This window comes from Dromaius novaehollandiae, chromosome 7 (genome assembly GCF_036370855.1).
Source record: "Dromaius novaehollandiae isolate bDroNov1 chromosome 7, bDroNov1.hap1, whole genome shotgun sequence".
Lineage (NCBI taxonomy): Eukaryota > Metazoa > Chordata > Aves > Casuariiformes > Dromaiidae > Dromaius > Dromaius novaehollandiae.
In genome coordinates this window covers 8052842-8076443 of record NC_088104.1, presented here as the reverse complement: position 1 = coordinate 8076443, position 23602 = coordinate 8052842, and the positions used below count along the sequence as shown (strand labels likewise).

The 23602-nt window shown below is 38.8% G+C and overlaps 2 protein-coding genes across 15 annotated transcripts in view; both read left to right on the top strand.

Annotated features, from left to right (window-relative positions):
- Window positions 1–1993, top strand: part of R3HDM1 (R3H domain containing 1) — a 54835-nt gene extending 52842 nt beyond the window's left edge. For all 13 annotated transcript variants that reach the window (XM_026108733.2, XM_026108730.2, XM_026108728.2 and 10 more), the window contains one exon: window positions 570–1993. In XM_026108733.2, coding sequence (XP_025964518.2) covers window positions 570–937 — 368 coding nt within the window. In that variant the 3' untranslated portion in view covers window positions 938–1993. The remainder of the gene's footprint in view (window positions 1–569) is intronic.
- Window positions 1994–7818: 5825 nt separating this feature from the next.
- On the top strand, window positions 7819–23531 carry UBXN4 (UBX domain protein 4). 2 transcript variants are annotated; one of them, XM_026108743.2, is made up of 13 exons: window positions 7819–7992; window positions 13717–13819; window positions 14684–14712; window positions 15601–15719; window positions 16354–16519; window positions 16960–17077; window positions 18661–18715; window positions 18868–19032; window positions 19880–20007; window positions 21034–21136; window positions 21486–21617; window positions 21949–22157; window positions 22884–23531. In XM_026108743.2, the coding sequence occupies exons 1-13, from the start codon at window positions 7911–7913 to the stop codon at window positions 23020–23022; spliced, it is 1548 nt and encodes a 515-aa protein (XP_025964528.1). In that variant the 5' UTR covers window positions 7819–7910; the 3' UTR covers window positions 23023–23531. The 2 variants fall into 2 exon arrangements, with proteins under 2 accessions (XP_025964528.1, XP_025964529.1); XM_026108744.2 differs by having other exon boundaries at window positions 7821–7992; window positions 16354–16513.
- Window positions 23532–23602: the final 71 nt, after the last annotated feature.

The following is a 23602-nucleotide window of genomic DNA, read 5'->3' as shown; positions in this document are numbered from 1 at the left end:
AAATAGTTGTCCAGATTGCAAAAATGCTGCGCTCTGTTTTAGTTTCTCTGAGTAGAATACCTGCAGATTAGCTTTTTAGAGTTGGTAGAAATGTCAAGCAAATTAAACTTGACATGTGCTATCTTCAGATCTCTAGTGGAAAGAATTTTTGTTGCGAGTGCTACCTATCATAAACTTTTTCCAGAATGTTAAGGATAAATCAGCTTTTTCTAACAATTTTATTGGGCAAGACAGAGAAGATAGACTATTCTTCTGTCAGAACGACGTATCAGATAGTAGTGTGAGTTCTCAAACCTGCTGCAAAATTAGGGGTACATTTTTTTTCCTTTCCTTTTTTCTTTTGAGGGGCCTTTTTCCAGTTTGTGTTCTCAGCTTTTATTTGTACGCTTGTAGCCGTAAGTGGTGCTAAGTATGAAAGCAAAAGGCTCTCTAAAGCACCAGAAATGGAATGCCTGTGTATTTGACATCAGCTAACTGGAGATGGGAGGATACATTTACCCATTTTCCACTGTGTTTTATGTATCTTAAGTACAATGAACAATTTTAATTTAATGTTCTTCTTGTTTCAGTTGTGGGAAAAGTTTTAGAAATTACTGAACTACCGGAAGGAATAACTCGTATGGAAGCAGAAAAACTATTTGGAGAACTTTTTAAAGTTGGTGCCAAGATTCGGTGGCTAAGGGATTCCCAGTGTCTACAAACACAGCAGCAGCACCATCGCCGTCACTGTGGCAGTGGAGATAGTAATGTGAACACTGAGCCATCCAAACCTAGTGACTTGGCCTCCACTTACACGGTTCTAGCTACGTTCCCTACAATGACAGCTGCTCAAAATGCATTGAAGAAACAAAGTAGTACCTCAGTTACCAAGTTCAGGCTGAGAACAAGCAAGAAGCACTACGACTTTCACATTCTGGAAAGGGCTAGTTCTCAGTAGCAGTTACATCAGTGGACACTCAGCCTTTACTACTTCCATGTCCTTCTCTCTTTGATTGGCTTGATGTTATGGGGTTTCTGTTCTCTTCATAGAGACTCCTGGGATGTTTTGTCATATTAGCCATTGAAGAATAACCCAGTGATCCAGCAAGATGAAGAAAAAATAAAAAAAACAGAGTTAATCCCAGACAATAGCAAGCAATCATCTTTGATGAGACAGAAAGGCAGCTTTCTATAAGGAATGCTGTTAAAATGCACCCTACTTTTATAGTAGTTTTGTTTTATATTTCTGAATTCTTGTATCAGATCCAAAGTTCTATTGTACAGCAAACGTTCGTAACAAATACCCATGTTCAGATTTGTATTTTATAATCCCTTTTCACTGCCAGCACACAGCTATCTGTTCCAAGGCAGGAACCTGGGGGAGCAGGGGGGGAAAGAGAACCATTTTCAAGGAATTACACTCTGTTTTCTAAGAAACTACCCCAAATCTTCAAGTTAACCTGTTCCTCTTCCCTTGTGTGTGTGTTTTGTTTTTTTTAACAATGTAATTTTAGTAACTAGTTAACTCCTTAGATGTCATTTTCTTTTGAGATTCATTCAAGCAATGTCAAAAGAAATTACACGTATGTGTGTACCTTTGAAGGATTTGCTTCTGATCCAACAAGTTTAATAAGTATATAAAGGGGAATATGAATACGTTACAAAAAATGTTCACGGAATCACATTTTAATATTTGTTCTTTTTAGCAAAAGTGTGAAGAAACTAAATTGTATCTTCACAAGCGACAAAATGTTTGCACTTTAATTGTGTTCCCACCAGTATGGATCTTTCTCTTTTTCACGCTAAGATAATTGTGTTTGATAACTGCTGGAACCCTCTTTAATGGTTTAAGTTTTCATCATTTGCAGAGGATCACTGGACATCAAAAGATTCATTGCACATACAAATGAGACAAGAAACCTTTTTTCAATTTCTGTGTAATTTGCAAGGCTGTACAATGTGTGCTGATGCAAGCCTTTTTCAGTTCAAGAAAATAAATGTTTACAAACACAAACTTTTTCAGTGCACTTGTTTAAACTTCTAGGAGTCTTCTGGATTGGATGAATATATACTGAAGGGTTAGGATCCCTTTAAATGTGAGAAAAAGGAAACTTGAAAATACTGTAAATATTAGAATTTTTCAAAAAAACACTGTCTCTGTTCCTCCTATTGAAGTATTTAAGTTACCCTCTCCTTTGACTTTTTTTAATGTTTCCCTATATAAGTAAAGAGAGAAAGAAATTGATCATAGACTATAAGGGACTGCTCTTGCTTCCTGTTTTTATCACAGGCACTAACTTGCTGCATAGACAACTCAGTGGGTGACTTGCTCTGTTCGCTTGCAGCTGTAGCTTTGCAAAAGATACCTTTGTAACTTCTGTAAGCCAGAAACTCAAGGTATAAGTTATGTTTAAAATATATATTTTAGACAGGAAAATACAAATTCAGTTGCCCAAACTAGCATTAATTTTAATCTTTTATACAAAAAATGCTGACACTGAACAATCAAAACATAAACATGTGAAGTGGCAAGAACTGTCCTATGCATGTTTAATTCTTACATGCTTAATGTGATGTAAGCAGAATCAAAATACCTGGAAGAAAACTGACTTGCCTGGGAACACTGTAGCCTAACGAATTAGGCAGATGAGACTTGATTCTGCAAAATGCTGTAGTGGCAGGTATTCACATGACTAAAGCTGAACTTGTACTTAGATGCTCTGCTGAAGCAGAGGTAAAATGTTCAGTGTCAAGCCTCTAGTCAAAAGATGAATCTATTATCCTTGTCCATTTTGCTAAAAGGATGGATACTTAGCATTCAAGTTCACTTGCTGCTACTCAAATTAAGAATCCTACCTGAGGGATGTAGTTCTTCCACCTCAGGTTGGATTGCTGTAGCTCACTGTATCCGTGACCAAAGATGATCCAAACCCCAGGCTATGCAGGTTATAATATTCCCCTCTGAATACTGTAAAGAGAGAGAGAACATCATTGCCAATGCAGAGGCTCCATCATTCCCTCTTGCCAAGTTTGAGCACCAGCTCAAGATTATGGTTTTAATCCTGTAAAAGTCATTAACAGACTAAAGGTCTGTAATGACAATTGTTCACAACCCATACAGGCAGCTGCCTCCTGTGGCTAGCAAACTCCAGGACAAGATTTCTGATAGAAAACAGAATCGATAGCAGGCAGTTTTCACCTATTTTGAATGACTGAAGAAAAGAGAACATCAAATCCAAGTATTTTCAGAGGATGCTGCATCACTTGCTTCTTTTAATAAGCTTTCCTGTAACAACCAAAGAAGAAAACGTAATGAGAGAGGTAAGCATGGAGAAAACAGAAACAATCCAAGCAAAAGGAAGGAATGAATGCAATGATTATGAACAGCTCCCAGCAAGTATTTAATTCCTACCAAGTAAGTTAACTGGAGTGAAAGTTGCCCTAGGAGAAAAAATTATATCCCTTAATAGGTTATTTGTATTCTAATCTTGAATCTGATACCTACCTACTATTACTACAGGCAAGTCACCACTTCTGAGCATCTGTTTTTATTTCTGTTGAATAGGGGCAGTTATATTTTTGATCTGGACATGCCACTGTGAGACTTGCAGATATTCTCAGGACTTGGAAGTGTCAAACGCCACTGCTGTCAAAAGCAGGCACAAAAACTAATGCATTTTTGCTTTATAGTCTTTTGTTCATTCTTGATTTTTGTGGCATTTGGTATTGTCTGTAGTAACAGGGCAGGGTTCATCAGACGTTAGCTTGCAAACTCATCTAGCCAACTGTACTTTCCTGGCTTTCACTCATCTTTCTTACCACTTCTACCCCTTTTTGGTTCCTTAAAACACACAAGCGTAGGGACTGCATACTAAAACCCAGGAACTAGATTTGTTCCATAAACTTGGATCATGTTCTAGAAAGCAAATAAATGTACTTTATGGCATGAAATAGACATTGTATGTAAAACTTGCTTTCTCAGGTGTTCTCAAATAGTGTTCTAGTACTAGTGTACTTGAGTTTCCTGTTGTAACATTGTAGCAATTTTTTTAAGTAAATGATGACAGAAGGAATTAAGTGACAATTTACGTTATATTGCAATGATAGACATTTCATTTGATTGGGAGCATTTCTTATGACTTTTAAAAGCTGAGGGAAAAAAAATGGAAGAAGCAGAAAACCCAAAGAAATTTGGTAACTGTCTTGTACAAAGAAGGCTAGTATGTCTTATTTTTTAAAATTAATTAATTTTTCTGTATAAAATGCCTTCCTGAACTTGTGAACAGATTTAATGTTATTTGTAATAGTACACTGAAAATGATCATTCAAAATTAAGAAGAAGAATTTAAGCCCTGTTTTCTGGGAGTGCTCACAAGCACATGCACATGAGGTTGGATTCAGGCACATCGTAACAGCACATCTGGGTGATCTGCTCACAGCTTCCTCACCACTGCCAAACTAAAGCCTCACACTTTTTGTGTCTCAGTAAGACTAGATCGATATAAAATGAAATGTAGATAATATGTATCTTGCATCTTACCTGAAGCTCCTGACTGAGCAAATTTATTCTATTTTAATGTTGAAATCCTTCTCTTTCACCCATGCATGTAGACTTAGAGGAAGATGGCCATAAAAAGTAAAACACTGGTGGTGATTTCAGTGCAACATCTATAAAGAAGGAAATGTAGCATTGTGGTATACTGGAGACTGAAGAATCTATAGCACTTAGGTGTTCCTATCTGCAAACATCTCTGATCTTGCTGGGCCTCTATGTTGTGTTTCAAGACCCAGATGGGGACAGCAGTACGTAGACAGGAATTTAATGTCGTCAAAGCACAAGAAAAATTGTTTAGCTGAGGAATCTAATAAGATACGTGCATATCCAACATGCCTTTCACAGTAAGACTAGCTTTTTTTCCTCTTGTGCTATACAAGCAGCTCCGTATCGTTTTTCCTTTCTATTGATGCAAGCCCTGTCTCTCTCAAGGTGGAACAAATAGTTATATTTTCATGCTTTGACACTTACTTGTGCCTTAAAACTTCGTATTTGACGTGTTAGTTGTTTTAAGCTATCTTGATGTTTTGTTGTTTGAGTTGATCTTGTACTAACTTGTCTAAATGTCCAAGAGGAAGTTGTAATTAAAATTACAACTAACTTCTTTTATAAAGATGTATTTAGCTCCATGACTTTTTTTTTTTCCTCCCCTAGAAAATTGGTATGGGCTGTAATTTCCTGTGTTTAGCCCTGCGGCAAAGAATGTTTATATAAAGTTTTGGAGAAAACTGATCAGACCACTTTTATGTTAGTCATGAAAAATTATTCCAGGTAGAATTTTTATTTTAGTCCTTATTTCTAGCTCAGAAGGACTTACTCCAATCTCTTCAATGTTTCTATAGCTCAGTCTTCTGAGGATTGATATTTGAAATAGTTAGCCTAACTTTCAGTGATCAGGTCCACACTCCCTGAAAACGTGATCCTATTCACATTTAAAATGTTTTGGGTTTGGAGTATTTTTGGCCAGTGCTGTCAACAGGGTATGAAAAACTGTCTGAAGCACAGAATGTTACTGTGACTTCATTTTGGAAGCCTTAATTCTCAGGTGTAGACCAGAACCCATAAAAGGGCCTCATTTCCAAAACTTCCTGAAAATGAAGCCCCTTTAAGTTTGCTCATTCTGCAACTTCAGGGTAAAGTCACTATTCAAATTTGAAAACTTTAGATATAAGGTCCAGTGTAAATGAAGTTGCCTCTTGGCTGACTTGAAACTGTAAGCATTTACGTTCCTATCATAGCAAGCGGGAATTTCCTTTTACTACAAAGGCTGTCTTGTGTGTTTAGGCTTGTAGGAATGGAGTTTGGACCTGACTCTTTGGCAACCCCTTATTAACAAGGTTTATTTTTTATCCTGCTTGTAACTCCTTGACTTTTTGTCATGTTTGCTCATTGTCAAAATTGGTCAGGTTGAAAGTGGATCTTGCTTAGAGATGTTTAAGGAACATTAAAATTTGGTTCAGGACACAAAAACATTAGTGTTTCCTGATTTTTTTTTCCTCCCATTTATCAGTCTTGCAGGTAATGCACATGAGCCTAGTCATTATACAGGATGCACGCAACTGTAATGAACTGTTTCTGCACTTCTGGGAAGAAGTTTGAGTGTCAGATGAGACTAGTGCTGTAAACCAAAGAGCTAAACAGGAAAATCTGTATGTTTCTGATAGTTGTATGCTTTCCAAACCGGTCCAAAGTATAAAAATAAAATGTGCTGCTGCATAATGCTTAATATTGGAGTTTATTCTTAATTCGGTTCCTGTGCATCAGGTAACTGAGAATCTGAATCTAAAACCACAAGGATTAATTAGAGAGACTAGTATGCAGTGCAGCCTCGCCTTTCTCATGGTTTCCAAACTGATTATCCTGAGGAATAGCACTATTAAATGTGCTATGCTAATCTATCACACTGATTTACAGATACTGGATAGCTTGTCTCCATGTGTTAACTCAGATTCTTTACTATTTCTGCTTTACTTAAACTGATACTTGGATTTGTTAATGTGCCATTGTTTAGTGCCAATTAAAAACAGTAATTCACTAATAATTACCTTTCTAATGTAAGTAGATTTGCACTTTTGGGGGGAAAAAGTCTCTTAAAATGTAAATGGTTCTCTTGCATTGTTTCCCCAAATCACTGCAGAATTCAGATTTGTCTATCTTCCTAACAAACTAGGTGAAATTTCACAGGAGCGAGGCATGTGACTTCAGTCAAACTTGGCTCCATATGCTCTGAAGAGTCTCAGACTTGCAATAGTGGATGCTCTGGAGGTGGATTGTGAGGTTTCCTCAGATGTTACATAATGTTGCTATTACAAGCAATTTGGGAAACCAGGTGAATGCGGGAGAGACCTTTCAAACTTGCTTTAAAAAAAAAACAAAAACAAAAACAAAAAAAACAGGAAGTTGCCTTGATCCAGTTTCCTTTTTTCCCAGGGTTCTTATTTATGTATCCCCTCTTACTTTATATACATGTAACAGAAATGATTTTTTTGGTCATTTCTGCAACATGTATGTTGTTTAACTTAATACCAACCAGACTATGAAATGAGACCTTTGGCACTGCTCTATAACCTATGTGGTACCATGAGGAAAGAAATTACCAAAAAAAAAAAAAAAATGCCCTCACACCTGAAAAGCTGCAGTAACAGCTGATTACAACTTCATTAATCTTGTCTCGAGCATAACTTAGCCAATGAGCCAGACTACTGTGAAACACGTTTTCCATGTGCTACATCTTGAGAAATACCACAAGTCTTTTATATTGTTTTTAATGCTTTCATTATAGCTTATTTTCTGTTGTTGTCATTACCTATTGATTTTTCTAGCTAAATTCCTTCCTGGTGACACAAAGTACCACAGGACAGAGGCCTGCCCCTATCCTGCCTGTCAAATCTTTTACATCACCTGCCTCAGCACCAGCTTCCCAGGAACACACATCCACAGTCCTTGCTCTGCAGTAGCGTTTCAGGAAAACTAAGTGTACCGTTCTTTCCAAAACGTTATCACCAGAGTGCTTGAAGGAAAGGCTGGTTTTCTTGTTACTGGGGAAACTAACAGGAGGGCCCAGGTGCAAGTTGCCTCGCCGCGCCTGGGGCGGCCATTTCGCGGCGGGGGGTAGAGGGGCTGCCGCCGCGCGGGGGCGGCGGCGCGACGTGCGGGCCCGCGGGCCCGACATGGCGGCCGCCCCCCGTTGCCGGGGCGAATCTGCCGCCGCTAAACGCGCGGCAGGGCGGGCGGCGAGCGCAATCGGCGGACGCGAATCGGAAGGCGATGCTGCCGTGGGCGCACGCGCCGCGAGAGCCGTTGGGGCGGCCCCGCCCCCGGCGGCTGCTGCGCACGCGCGTGGCGGCGGCTGGCGGCGGCTCGGGCCGGCGGCACCATGATGTGGTTCGGCGGCTCCATCCCGGCCGCCATCGCCGCCGCCAAGCAGCGGAGCTCGGTCTTCGTCGTGTTCGTGTCAGGTACGGCCCGCCGCGGCGGGGGGCGCCGCTGGGCCCTCGCCCCGCGCCGCCTGCGCCACCCCGGGGCCGTGGTCTCCCCCTCCCCCCCACCGGGAACCGTGAGCCGCCGCCCCGGGCGGGCCCCGCGGCCCCGGGCGCAGCTCCGGCCTCCCCTTCCCCCCCGCTGCCCCTCGGGCCGGCCCCGGGGCTCGCTGGGGCCCGGGCGGCGCCTGCCCGAGGCTCCGTGCGCAGCGGCGCTGCCAGCTGCCGCCTCCCTGCCCCCTCTGCCGGCGGGCGCCCGTTTCTGCTGTGTCAGCCCGGTCCCTCCTGCCCGGCCCGGCGGCGCGGTGGCCCCAGCCCCCCGGCGCTGCCCGCGGCGCGTCGTGGCCCTGCGCGCGGCTCCAGAGCGCCCAAGTTACGCTTTTCCCTTCGCGATACCGTTCGCTTGCGCAGGGCTGCGTTCAGTTCTCGCTGCTGTGACTTATTAACGGCCTTTGCGGGATATGCTTGTTCCTCTGGGTTCCCTGCGCTGCGTGTCTTGTAGCCGGTGATTAGAGGAATTAAACGTAGGTTGTCTTCATAGGCGTTGCACTCCTTTCTGCAAAGGATGAGAATGGGTAAAAGAAAACGAGGACAACAGACTCTTTGCTTTCTTTTTGTAGGTTTGTGTGTGTGCGTGCCCATGTTGTCCCTTGTATTTCTTACTAATGCCCTAAGTGCTTATAGCTTGAAGTTCTTCAGACACCTCACAGAAAGACACCCACGCTCAGCCAAATGTGACTAGCGTTGTTCCCTTAAGAGTTATCGAAACATGGGATTCACTTAGCTTCCAAAAAAGTTCACTTCCAGAGGGAAGGTAAACAGAAAGCTCAGTCACCTTTGGGCTGCCTTGATATAGGTGTCCTTATATTCGGAAAACAGCATTTCTAGTGGATAGCAAACATAATGCTAGAAGGATCTTCTCAGCCTTTTAACATGGCATGTTAAAGCCCACAGACCGTGATGGCAGGTGGCTGCTGTGCTGAAAGTCTTTTTTTTTTTTTTTTTTTAATGTAAGTGTGCTTCAGTGTCTTTGCCTCTAGAGCCACATAGCACTGTCTGCCTCCATAGTCAACGATGAGATGATCCCAGTATGCCGTATAAAATCCAATGGAAAGCCCACTGGTAAACAACAACAAACCTCCTGACACAGGCATTTTGCAACACTTGACATCTTTAGCTCTGAAACATAACACGCTGTGACTTGTGTAAAGGCTCCCCCACCCCTTCCGCCTACTCAGGGTTAAAAATTTTCTGCTAAATTTCTTGGATGTTTCAGATGCTCAAAGAACTTGTAATAGTAATTCACTACCTACAAGTTTTGAACTTGATACACAAGCATCTGGCGTTAAGCCCATGTTGTAACTTGTTTGAAGTATTTTTGATTAAATTAAAATTCTACACAAACACGTCCTTTTTTTAGGTGTGAATGTTTACTAGGTAGATATAGGAATATGTAGATATATGGAGGGTTGATAAATCTATGTTTTCAGGGATTTAACCTAGTTTTGAGATTGTAATATTTTGCAAGGTTTTGAATTTTTATGTTTTGTTTATTCTTATAGGGGGTGGGGGTGTTACTTAGGGAGACCATATCACCAGAATGAAGGAGTTGGAGAGTTGTGCTGAACTCTGACCTACCCTAGAAACAACAGGATTAAGGCGCTACCCTGGGGCTGAGTTAAGCAGTCTTGTTCTGCCTGCTGGAAAAGAGAGTTGGGAAGCCCAAGGACATGCTTTCTTACCATGCTGGGAAACAGGTGTGTCTGAAGGATGTTTAGTGGTGAAATAATTGTTTCTTCTTCTGCTGGCAGTGATTAGGTTTGTTGTTAGTGTAGGTCCGTGTCCGGAACTGCACAGTTGGTAGTGATGGTACCGTTGAGTCTTCACACTAAGTACTGACCCATAGTCATTAGGGACATGCATTCCAAAACAGCAGTCTGAGCAGGAAAATGTGTTTTCAGAAACGTTCAGGGTTGTTTTGTTTTGTTTCGTACGCTTCCTCCAAAAACTTTCATTGGGATAAAAAGTTAAAAAAGGAAAAAAAAATAGCAAAGGAATTGGAAATACAAGTTAACTGCTTAATTTTAGGGTGATCATTTTGTAAAGGATAACTAGATCAGGTTCAATCTTGGCAGAAATTATTGAATTATGTTAGGTCTATTTTATTTTGTTTGCTCTCTGCTCCTGTCTGTCTGTCCCTCTTTCCCTGTCCACTGCACTCCTCTAAATAAGCACTAGAAAATAAAGGGCTGGATTATTCTTTCTGGTTCTGGAATATTTTCTAGTAAAGCCAAGGATTAATTAATTATTTATCTTCATAGTGAGGTGATGTTTGTGTCTATAAATGCATGTTGTTCGACCATTGTTTTTTCTTTAACGTTATTCTTTACTACTATAATCCTAAAACATTTCAGTTTAGTTTTAAAGCCTTTGTGATTCTGATAATGCAGTTGCATAAGTGTATTACAGATCCTGTTGAATTCAAGTGACATTACAGTAAGAGGGATTGATCTATACTCTCCAGGGAGCGTGAGGTGAAATGTCTCTTGTGCAACTGATTTCACATATTGAATAGGGTTGGATGTTAGAGGCTTCTGTACAAAACACCCCAAAACAAACAGTCCAGGGAGGTGTTTTTGCAAAACTGAAGGTTTACTTTGTGGTGTCAAGTAATTGCTAGCAGGTTCTTCCGCTGCACAGAAAAAAGGTGGTATTCCCAATCGTGAAATAGGTCACGTTAGTGTTTCAGATACCCCACTGGTAGATGTTTTGTAGATGGCTTTCTAGCCTGCAGAGTTAGAAAATTCTTTTCACGTTTTGAGTTAATCAATCTGGTGTTAATTATACGTTTGATACGAAACCTCCTCAGAAAATACCAGGCCACCCATAAAAAGTGCTTTTCAGAAATGAGAGAGTAAGGGGGGAGAAAAGAATAAACTTCAAGGTAAGGTGCTTGTGTTTGTCCTGGGAACTAGAATTCAGAGACAGTTATGATGGTTCAGTATTTAGCAGAGTTATGAATTATGTCAAGTCCCATTCTGCTTGGCGTCTTCATTTTTCTGATGCTTTTCCTGTGATGTGGATTCTTAGAACTTAGTTTGGTGATTTTAATTTCAGGATATAACAGCTATTATAAAACTGTAATAAACTAACTTTAATCCCTAAAGGAGAAAGGGAAAGTTAACAAAAACAGATAGGAGAACGAGTGACTACTGTATGGGTAGTCACAATGTTAAACTACGGTTTGCCATGCAGTTTTATAGAATATGGGTTATCAGCATTTTTGTTCATAGATCACATCTCAGGGAGAGAGAGAGCACTGTGAACAGTCGCCAGCCTATTTGTGTCTTTCAGCATTCTTTTGCCAGCTACAGCAGTTATTTGTTTGGAAAAGTTAATATTAGGTAAGTATTTAGATATTTTTAGTAGTCTAATTGGATAAGCACACGTCCTTTTTAAAAAGTGCGTGTGGCGAAGAGGCTGGCTGGCTCGGAGCTTTTGGAAATGGAGGGAGGAGACTGAATAACTGTAGTTGAACCACTCCTGGCAGAACAGCTGCACCCGTTAACCACACTTGGAAGCACTGCAGTTAAAGGGAAAGGAAAGATTCCTGGATAAAATATCCTAAGTATTCTCTTGAGGTGTGTAGAACCGTAGTACTAGAGAGGAATAATTTCTGACTTCCAGCAATATTTCAAGGGAAGAATCAATATATATGGCTGGAAAAGACTTTTTCAAAATTAGCATATTTTTGATGCATTTCTTTGAGAAGCATTGTGGCCAGACAGTCATAGCCTTAAGGCAGCAATGCTTCACGAAAGGATTGCATGTATAACTCCTGATCTTTAAAAAGTAAAAACATATTGCATGAAATAATAAATGGGATAAAAGAAACAAATGGTTTGTTGTTGTCACTGAATACTGGACTTCTATACCAACTTACCAACGGAGGTCGTAATTGAAGGAGAGCAGTTGATTCCAAGCTGTTAGGAATTAATAGAAATTAAAGATGCTTAAATGGTTGTAGGCTAAATCTGGATGATAACTTGTTGAAAAATGATTACTGTTCATCTGAATGTATGAATTAACCCAAATCCTCACTGAACCAGTGCTTTGGAAGATAAAGCTGTGGTTGATATTGTTGCATCTGATTGAAATAACACCTGGATCTGTGGCACCAGAACACTTTTCCCAGTGGCATCCAGTAGCTCCTCTTCCATTGTTATTCTTGTTCCTGTGTGTTTCTCACTCCTTTTTTTTTTGCCTCCCACCATCACCTTTACTTACTGGTTCACATGGGGAACTGCAGTACAAAACTAAGTTACAAATAATCATGCAAATAAATGTTGTTTTTTGTTTTTTAACACTATCAAACTGTGCAACTTTGTCTTCTGAATTACACCTTTGTAAAGGGCGAAAAGTGTATTTTTACGTGTGATATGATGTGATTAAATTTATAATGAAAAGAAAGCAGTGAATAGTTTTAGCATGTTAGCAGGTCAAATTTAATGTTAGGGAGAGGCAGTGGTTCACTCTGCTGACTTTGCTGTAGGACTTCCTTGTGTATTACGGGAATATGCTGAAGCAGAGTGCTAGAGCCATAAGCATGCTGCCTGTAACACGGAAATGAGACTGATCTCCTGACATGCCATCGCCACCTCGGTGGATGGTCCGGTTCCTCTGTCTCGTACTTATGTCAGTGTGGTCCAAGCCCTTCTGCTGCCTTGGACCAACTCACAGTGCAATCAAGTGAGTGCAAAAGCTACCCAATTGCCGTCTTTTTGGTCTGTTAGGTTTATTGGATAGGCTTTTTGGTCTTTTAAGATTTCTGGCACGTTATCAAGGCGAATCAGCTGGAGTGAATTATCTCCAGATTATCAAAAAATGGTTAACTGATTTGCCAAAAGTCATGAGGGCATTATTTAAAAAAAAAAAGAAAAAGAGTAGTTGAGAGATGGAACTTTATGATTTCCTGTAAGTGTGCATTTAATAATCACAGCTGTTCTACTAAATACAGGTACAGTTTGTTTTACAGATACTTTTTGAAAGTTTGGAAAAATTTAAAATATGTTAAATGAGAGCAATCCATTGATGTGTTAAGTATTAATTTTGTGTTTTAATAGCTGTGTATTTAAAGTTTAATGCGTATCATACAGTTTTTACAGAAATGTTTAGTAATAAAAACATTCAGCAGGATGTTCTAAAATACATATAACACACCTTTAAGAAGGGGTGAGGAAAACAGGAGATTGCTGTACTAAGAAACACTTCCTCAAGCTGCCAAAACTCAGCAAAAATTTGCTTACTGTTCTGAAAAAAAGAAAGTGATTGTTTAGAACATTTTAATATGCATTTTAAAAACCCTCTAATACTACAAAATGTCTTCCAGTGTTGAAATAAAAACCCTCTGTGCTTCAAATAAAGCATCAACACTTGGACGGGTGGCTTATTCATTATGAAACCTTATGTGTTAGCAAAATACATCATTATACGTTTGGAGACTTCCTTTTTGTTTGTTTGTTTGTTTTGTTTGTTTTATTACTTGATCCTAGTCTTCTATGCAGAAGTCTGTTTTTCATTGTATTTGTAGAATATTGCAGTCTCTTTCAAAGCTGATTTCAGGCAATCAAAGCAAAGCTAAAGTCAGACCAGAGATGGTCATTTGTGGTGTGTTTAGCTTCACGTGTGTACTGTGTCTTGCAGGTGAGGATGAACAATCCACTGAGATGGCTGCAAGGTGGGAAGACGAGAAGGTGACTGAAGCTGCCTCGGAGGGTTTTGTTGCTATTAAAATTGACACCAAAAGGTTTGATCCTATCCTAGTTCTCTTTTGTATGCAGTCTTTTGTTTATGATGATGAAAATACGGAGCTTTTGAAGTCCTCACCCTGATCTGAAGGTATTCTAAGTACAGTGTTCAGTGTATAAGTTAATTTGATATTCCTGAAGCCGCTGGAGGCTGAGAAAATTCCAAGAGCTAGAGAAATTTACTGTCAATTTCTGTGGTATATTCATCACTTACTTCCCGCTGCATTTTGGTAACAGTAAAAGAATGGTTGAGGTTGTTCTTTTTCAACATGGTAAAGACGGAAAAAGGCCAAGTAAGAATACATTATGCTTCCAGTCTTTTTAAGACAATTCTTGATTTGTCAAGTTATATAACTTGAATTCAAAAGCTTGAGTGAATTTAGAAAGATAAAAATCTTTAAGGCCCCACCAAAAATGTGCTTGTCTGTATTGTAACACAGAGAATGCAGAGACATTGAGGTTCCTTACTCGGATAAGACTCTCTTGCTATGTATAGGTATTCCAGTCCAGGCGCATTGAAATTTCCAAGCGTATTATTTTGAAATGCTCTATTGGTATTTTAAAAGACCTCCTATTATTTGCATTCAGTAGACTAGATGTTTTTTCCTGAACTACTGCTTAGCATTGTTCCCCTAAATAATCTTCTGTAGTCAGCTGTGATAACCAGGAATTGTCACCATGTCAACACTTTGAAAAATGCTAATGGACGATGCAATGCAAGCTTGCTTTTAGTGTTCTCTCAAGTATTTAAATAGTTTTTGTATGTGGTAGTAGGACAGTTATTTTTATGTTGAAAGACTTAATCACTGTGCAACAATTCTGGATCATTCCTGTTAAACAAATATATCTTTTATTTTAAACAGTGAAGCATGCCTGCAGTTTTCTCAAATTTGTATCCTTTTGACATCAGTTCAGATGCTACATTATGATTACAGATGTTTGTTCTTTACGCTCTAATGCTGTTCTTAAGACAGATACTTACAAACAACGTTGTTGAAAATACTTCTTATGGCACAAAAATATGTAATAAACAGTGTAGTTAAAAGGTACCATCTGTATACGTGTATTCAGCTTACTGTCTGTTGTTAGTGAAAGCTGAACAATTTTGTTGAATGCTAATCCTATGTAATCCTCCAAATAGAAGATTACCCAGTTCTTTATGTAAATGGAATTATCCATTAGTTTGATCCTTGATGTTTGCTGATATGAATTGGTATTGCTAACTAGCATTCATAAACAAAAAAACCCAAAGCTTTAGATTATTAGCTGGAGTTCAGAGCTACAGAGGAGAAAGAACAAGTACTGGATTTGGGATCTGTCAGGTTCATGGGTTTGAAGTTAGGTGAACATCTGTCTCTTAAGTAGGTTACTGCTTATAACTCAGGAATTCTGCATGATGCTGGGAAAGGGAATTTAGTACCTTAGCTTGGATTTTCTTAATACTGGAAGGAATTCATTATATTTAAGTAAAATGTTTTCTTAGGCCAGAACAGAATCCTTCAAGCCAAAGCATAATCAGTTGTCTAGTATTTGTGTGTGTTGAAGAATAATATTTTGGCTTAAGCCATTTCAAAGAACAGAAGAAATACTGATCAGTTGTGTGCAGCTTTCCAGCGTATTTGGTAGCTTTGTTTTTCTTCCTCCCTTGTCACTTGCTACTGGCAACTACATGGATATAGAATATTGGACTAGATGGTTTAGTCTGACAGTAGTTAAGCTTCTCCTTTTAAGCCTACTTTATAAACCACATCGTTTGTTAGCCTTTACTGTTCCTGTGCAGATCCTGTAGTGTGCGTTCCATCCAGTTTCTTTATTGGAGACAATGGAATCCCTTTGGAAGTAATTGCTGGCAGTGTTTCTGTTGAAGAGCTTGTCACCAGAATCCATAAAGTAAAACAGGTAATGCCTGCTGACAAACTGGATCTTTCAGGTTGAGATGGATATGTTCACATGCTCAAGACCGGAGATGGAGATGTCCCTGGCTCTTAGCATGTGCCTCTAAGTAAGAGGGAAGTATGACTTATTGGTTCCATATCCTTCCTACAACAGCATCTGCAAACTTAAATGCAATACGCAAAGTTGAACAGATTTTGAAAGTCTGAAAGCACTTTGTAAAAGTGCTATGTGCATTTTTTGTGGTCTTTAGATCATCTGCATAACACCTGCAGAAATGAGGAAATATGCCAAGAACTCTAGATGACATACCAGTTACTCCATAAGTATAGTTCATACGTGGCTTTGTAATATTGTTTTTTAATGTGGCTTTACAAAATTAGGCTACAGAATGTAATGTAAATGTAGATAGTTTCATCACTGTCTTTAAGTGTAAGTCTGAAATTTGGAAAAAATATTAAATGTTGTATGATTCAGTCACACTGCAAAATGTGTGATAATTATTTTAGTCTTATATTTTAAATAGGACTAACCGATTCTCCAAAAATAGTTTAGTAGCCTTGTCCTTTGAATCTGAGGAAAAAATTCTAAATTTCAGTCTTGATTTCTGTTTTGTTTTTTTTTTTTAAACCACTTTTAGATGCACACAGTAAAAGGGCAGCCTCTGGAAAATGGAGACCAGTCATCTGCTCCGTGTCCCTCCTTTCAGTCTGACAGTGCTCCAGAAAATACGCAGTCCAGAGCAGTAGAGTTATGTGATTCTCATGAGTCTGGTGTGTCTGAGACGAGACCTTCTGCTGGTAATGGTTAATATTTTTAACAAATGCTAGCTAATCTGCTTTTGAAATCCTTTTCATTGTCTTGTTATATAAAAGATAAATATATTGAGTGGGCTTGTTGAGGAAAAGCTTGGGTGTCCTGGAATGCCTCTTGCAGTCTAGAGGGAAGAATAACTTGTCATTTGGTTTTCTTGTAATGCAAGATAAATATATGGTTTATAATACATATAATAAATTATATACACTTTCTTTACATTGAATTCAATTTTAAAAGGTCCTGTTGATTAGTAAGCTGAAACTGAATTGTTAAATAAATACACACATTTAAATAGCAGAACCCTGTATCTCTGAGATATCCTTTCTGTTGTTCTTGCCAATTACTGCTAATGAGCATTTAATTATTTTTTGCAATAAGAAATACACCTTATGTTTTTCTTTTGTGCATAACTTTCTCAAATCACTTGAAGATGGAGTAAATTCAGGTCAAGCGAGCCAGTTGCCAGGAAGCCAGGAAGCAACTAATTCTTCAGATGAGCAAGTGAGTGATGCTCAGCCTGTGAATGATCTTACAGTCAGAGTAGAAAGGTAAGCCTTCTTCTGTAGGCTTTTTGATGTACTATATTTGCTTCTGAAGAGACAGTTACTTTTTGGGGGGGCTGAGGGGAACAGACAGGATGTATTACAGGGTTTTGGTGTTCAATCTGTTGTCACCTGGCAAACATTTCTGTGTTCTTTTCATTTTTGTTTGGATGTTCGTGATAATACTAGGGCTGATACAAAAACAGCTTTTAAGTCAATTTAATTTTTCATGTACTTTGAAAGAAAGGTATAATCTGAAAAATTAAAAATAATTTAATCTTATCACTTTGGTATAACTTTAATTCAAACACTATGTTTGCTGCAGAAATATTGAAGGAGTTAAAATGCTGAACTTGGAAGCATTTGAAACCAGGATAATGAAGTGCTAACCTAGGTTTTGTACAGAGGTATCATCTTGCCTCCGTTTTTCGTCTCATCTACTTGATGCCTGCTTGTAGTTTAGACATACAGAAAAGCAGGAAGAATTGTATTTTGAGGATCCTTTGCTTTTGTTTTGATCAGTGAACGGTAATGATGTCTGATGAGGGATGCTGGTTGCAGTATTTTAAATTTATGGTGACCAGAAGCATCTGGTTCAATATGTGGTTTATTCGTTAAATAGATTGTTTTTAAATACAAGATTTAGTTTATGAAAATCTTTTTTTTTAGCATAGGAAAAACTGATTAAAATTTATAATATCCTACCTAGACAGTACCACATACTTAGTAAATGGGATTATTTATCCTACTAAAACATACTTTTTCACACTTAATTTCAGCTTCCAAAGACATTGAACAATAAGTGTAGTTTTTACTTAAAACTTATAAGAAAATGCAGTCATTACTTTATCATAAATACTGAGAATTAAAAAAAAATGTACATTAGTCTTCAATTGTACCATATTTGCATATGTCTGCAGCATCTCTTACAGGAAAAAAAGCAGCAAAGCTCTGGGAGAATTATAATTTTCTTTAAAAAAAGCAAAACAGCCACCATACAAGCGAAGTTTTTCTTCTTGATTATCTGACTTCCTATATTACTCCATAATGCCTGCCCTTTTCTCCCACCCAAGACTCAAAATCTGTCATAAATCAATCCATATTCTAAGGCACCTTTACAGATAAGTGAGACTGATTTACATGCATCTGTGTCAGTGCTATATGTTTTTTGCTTTCCATTTTAGGAGATGATGTACAGAAGAAGCTAGTTCTCAGTAGCAGATGGCTTAAATAACTACGAACAGATTGAGACTTAGTGGTTCTATTACCATGGTTCATAAATAGTACTGGCTTTTTGTGACTTACGAGTTGATTCAACAGTAAGAATATGTATGAGTCTTCATTTACTGAGCAGAAAAGGATAGAAAGAATGTATTAAAACTATTGCTAAAAGTTGGAATCTAGGTGGTGAATCACCCCCCGGTGTTCCTATGTATGGTAGAGCCCCTCTTACACCAGGTAGCAGCAGTATGGTAAAGTTCACTTTCATGTGTTCCTTTGTTCTGTGTTTGTAAGTGCTTAGTAAAATTTTAAAATGCTAATAATTGATACTACAATTTTAAGACTTTGCATTTCATTTTCAAATTTAGAATAACAAAAAAGCTTGAAGAAAGACGAGAAGAGAAAAGAAAAGAAGAAGAACAGGTAACACATAAATGCAAAACAGCTTGCAGTATTTTTGTTAGAAGTCCTTATTTGAATAAATGCTTTATTTCTTATTAAACAAATACTTCAGTTTTGTCTTGCCCTTGTCCAAGGCACTTTGGTGGTCCAATTTAATGTCTCTGCTTACTCAGAAAGAAATTAAGAAAGAAATTGAACGGAGAAAAACTGGTAAAGAAATGTTGGAGTACAAACGACGACAGGAAGAAGAATTGACGAAACGAATGTTAGAGGAAAGGAACAGAGAAAAGGCAGAAGAGAAAGCAGCTAGAGAGCGTATAAGACAACAGATTGCAATGGTAATTGTTTTTACTTCTGAAAATAGCCTGCTTCAGTTCTGCTCTTTCACAAGGGCCACCAGAGCACTAAAAACAGAAATTTTCTCATTCAGTGAAACATTCAAGGATCTTCCATTTTTCCATTTGGAATCCTATAGTCTTGTATTGTAACAATTTATGCGTTTGTTTCTGTTAGTAGCATTTGCTATGTATAAAATGAAGCTGGTGCTTCATATTGATGATGTTCTTTTTCTATCTGAATGAACATACCAACTTTTTTTTTTTGCATACTGCTTGAGCCCATTAGAGAATTATCATTAAGCATAAAAAATAATTGCAATTTAAACATAGCTTGGGAACAGAAGCACAGGGATAATATTTAATTGTGGAACATGCAGAAAAATAGTAACCTCAAAATAGGGGGGGGATTATTTTTTAAGTATACTTATATGTATGTATATGCAATATAAAAAATTCATAACAATTGAAATCCCTTGTCATTATTAGGTTTTGATGTCGAATGCTTAGAACTGCAGCAATGTAACTTATCATAAGATTTTTCCCATTCTCTTCACTGAAAGTGTTAAACTTATGTTTAAATCAATGTTAAACTTTCATTGGAAGATCATCTTTTAATAACTATTTGGATGAAACAACTCATTGAAAAGTGAATGTCATCTTGGCTAATGGCAAGAGGTTGTGCATTTTGGCAGTGAATACTGTTTTGCAACTTTTCTCTCTTTCCTCCATATGTTGTACTTATATCAGTGTAATTGGATGCTGACTGCAGATTGTGGCCTTCTGTTTTAATGAATATTAAGCTACAGTTTATGGTAAAAATTAAGGTTTGTGTTTGGTGCTTTTAAAGGACCGTGCTGAGAGAGCAGCTCGCTTTGCAAAATCAAAGGAAGAAGCAGAAGCTGCAAAAGCTGCAGCTCTTCAGGCTAAACAGGCTGAAATAGAGGCCAGAAAAGAAGCATCTCAAAAGGAGCGAAGGTGAGTTGCATTAGATGAAGCAGCAGTGTATATTTTGGGGGGGAGAGAGAAAGAAACTACATAAACTTTACTAAGTGACCTTTATGTAAAAGTTGGCTTTCTTTTATAGTATTTATACATAGTTATTTACATGAATGTTATTCATGGATGTTCCTTGGTAACTTGCATCTTTTGGACATTACTGGTTACAAAACACTAACCTCCTTTGCCTCTGTGATACTTAATTTTCGTTAGAGAAGAGCTTTTCCTGTCTGTTCCTTGATTTGAATACCATGTATAGAAGGGGCTGGGTAGGGAACGAGATAACGTCGTTATGCCAGAACTACACTGGGGAGCGTGGCGCAGACCCGGCTGTTTGGCTCTGTGGGCTATTTGCTTGGATACAGCAAGGCTCGCTTGGGCTCAGCAGCCCTGTCAGGCCAGAGCTGGTTCCTGCTTTGTCCAGTGCTAGTTTTAAGACATATTGTGACCTATAGAGGCCTTATGGGGAGATATGGAGCCGTCATGAGTCTTAACACTGCCCCTGAACAGAGGGCACAGCACAGGAGTGACCGGTTAACAGCCCCTGTCCACCCTGACACTCAAACAGTAATGCTGGACCTCAGCTAGCTGAATGCAGAATTGCACTGAGCCTGCAGGCAGCATCACCACACTCGCCTTATATGCAAAGGCAGCTTAAATGTCCGTGCCCTCCTGGCACGATTTTTTGGAAAAGCAACCAATAGTGATACAGGCTACAGAAAACGTGTATGCCTTATATTTCATTCATTCACTTACTCATTTTTCCATGATTTTTTTTAAACATCTAGTTTGAATGATTTTAGGTTCTGATCGAATCCAGAGGAGATACATTCTCATACGTAAGTGGATCGTTATCAACTGTATATCCAAATTTATAACCCACCTAAAGTGCCATAAATAGGGTGATTGTCCTTTTCCACATTCGAGTACTACCAAGCTAAAGCTCTAGGAGCATTTTTCCGTAACTGCTCCACGTGCTGACTGACCATTATGTGTCTCCCGCAGTGCAATAGCCAGGATTCAGTTCCGCCTCCCGGATGGATCTTCCTTTACTAACCAGTTTCCATCTGAAGCGCGGCTGGAAGAAGCAAGGCAGTTTGCTGCACAGGTAAATCGGTGTTTCATTTTGTCAGCTACCTGCTGGCTATAGCTAGGTGTAGAATCACCTGGTTGTCGATTATTGTGGAATTGTGGTAAACTGTTTTCCTTGGTGTTTATTTGAGGTGGGTTTTGATAGCAGCCTTTTCCAGTGCCACCAACTGCTTGTGTGCTACAACAGCATATAATTGTTAGGAGAAAGGAGAGTAGGATAATGGAAAAAACACTCCTTTCTCCACATGAAGGTGTTTGTTATTTTGTTTTAGAACTGCTGGGTCCATATAGCAAGGTGGCAAATCTGAAATGGTTGTTTGAAAGTGACCAGTTATAAATAAAATGTTTTCTTTACATTTTCACAGACTGTTGGTAATGCTTATGGCAATTTTTCACTGGCAACAATGTTTCCCAGAAGGGAGTTTACCAAAGAAGATTATGGAAAGAAATTATTGGAGCTAGAGTTAGCACCCAGTGCTTCAGTAGTGTTGCTGCCGGTAGGTGTTGTTTTTTTGTTTTTATTTCCCTGGAAATAGCAACGCTGTAGCTGTGTAGCTGCTTTAAGTAGGCCACTATAATATTCTGTTTGAATTTTAGTCTTTACTGTATCTAAGACAGATTGTCAAAAATTATATTAATTTTGCAGTACTAATTTGGAGAAGGATTTTTCTGTAGATACCTGGTGGTATAGCTATTTTTGTCTAATGCATAACCAAGGAGATTCTTCTGTAATGTCTACTGAGCTGCTTCTAAATTATGCATGAAATACTCTGTCTAAATGAGTACAGCTTTAATATCTTACAGTTTGCTTTGTGTGTTCATCGATAGGCGGGAAGACCTGCTACTTCTGTTGTTCAGGCCTCAGGTGGTGATCTGTGGAAGTTCTTGGGCACAATACTTTATCCCCTCTTAGCAGTTTGGAGATTTATTAGCAACTTCCTCTTTACCAGTCCACCCCCCTCACAATCTACTGCGAGAACAGCACATCCACAAGAACATTCAAATCCTTCAGCATCTAGCAGCATTGAGCAAAGCAGGTAATCACGACTTTTTAAGGTGACTCTCTCAAACTACTTGCTGGTATTGTTTGTATCTTGTAGTGGGGAATTGGACCATATCTGCCCCTCTTTAACTCCTGAGCCCTCCTTGCAGTTTCTGGCCACCACCCTTCCCTGTGGTTAAAAGGGGTTAACTTGGTGGCTGGTAAACTCCACTGCAACTCTGGCTAGGAGTCCTGGGCTTTTGCATGTTTGAGTAACCAAACTCCTGTCTGTTTGCTTCAGTTTCCAGCTTCAGAATAGAAGTAACATGGTTCAGCTGTCAGTTATGAATAGGGAATTCAGCTATACCTACAAATGCAGGCTTCAGTAGAGCTGATACTGTTTAGAAGATAAAAACTTTAAAAATGAAATGTCTAGCTGTTACAGTGTGGTTGTACATGAAACTCGAGCAGTTTTATTTTGACTTTGCCTGTTAGGGTTTTACACTGTTTGAGAGATCTCCTGTACCAGGAGGACTGCTAGGCAGTTTGGCATGAAGCAGCCTTGTATCACTTCAGTAACAGGTGCTTTCCAGAGGAAATGAGATTCTTTCAGTTTGTCCGACTCCTAAATGACGACTTTTCAGATAGCTATTGCTTCCCAATGAAACAAAGGGCTGAAGAAAATTATTATTGGGGATACGGGCAGGAAGGATGAGTGAATATAATAAATGCACTTATTACTAGGGGAAACTGTCAGACTTCACTGTCATTTGTATCCTAGGCAAGCAGTCAGAAAACGAGTAACAGAAAAGCGGGGGGAAGACTTCAAAAAAGAAGGCAAAATATATAGACTGAGGACTCAAGATGATGGAGAAGATGAAAACAATACATGGAATGGAAATTCTACACAACAAATGTAGTTTTAAGTAACTGCAGTAACTGCTATCTGGTGTTTTTTTTTTTTTTTTCTTTTTTTCTTTCTTTCCATATTTGATTTAAGTCAACTAAAGCTTCTGGACATGTGGGGCTGATCTTACACTGACTGAATTACAAAATTCTTATTCCTGCAGTAGAGCATGGAATAAAGTTACCTAAGTCAGAAAAATCAAGTGGGTGTAGCTGAGGCCTAGAAGCTCAAAGAATTAAAGATTGAAAAATCTCCATCGGCTTTCATAATCATTAGCCCTACTGCCGTAGGAAGGCACTTTTTAATCTATAAATATTCTGCTATGTAAACTTAAGGGCCAGATATTAATATAAAGGTTGGGGTAGGCAGTGACTGATTAAGATGAGGGTTTCAGAAGCACTATAAGTAGCAAATCAGATAACTAATTTATGTTTAACTTTTTCTCGCTTCTGCAGCTGCAAGCAAAACCTTGTAGTTTTTAATTCCCCAAGCACTCAATAAAATGTTTTTCAGAAAACAGAACTGGCTTCTCTTGTAAACTTCCACTGAAGTACTTCTATGTAACAAGGAAGCAAGCAGTAAGACTGTAAAAC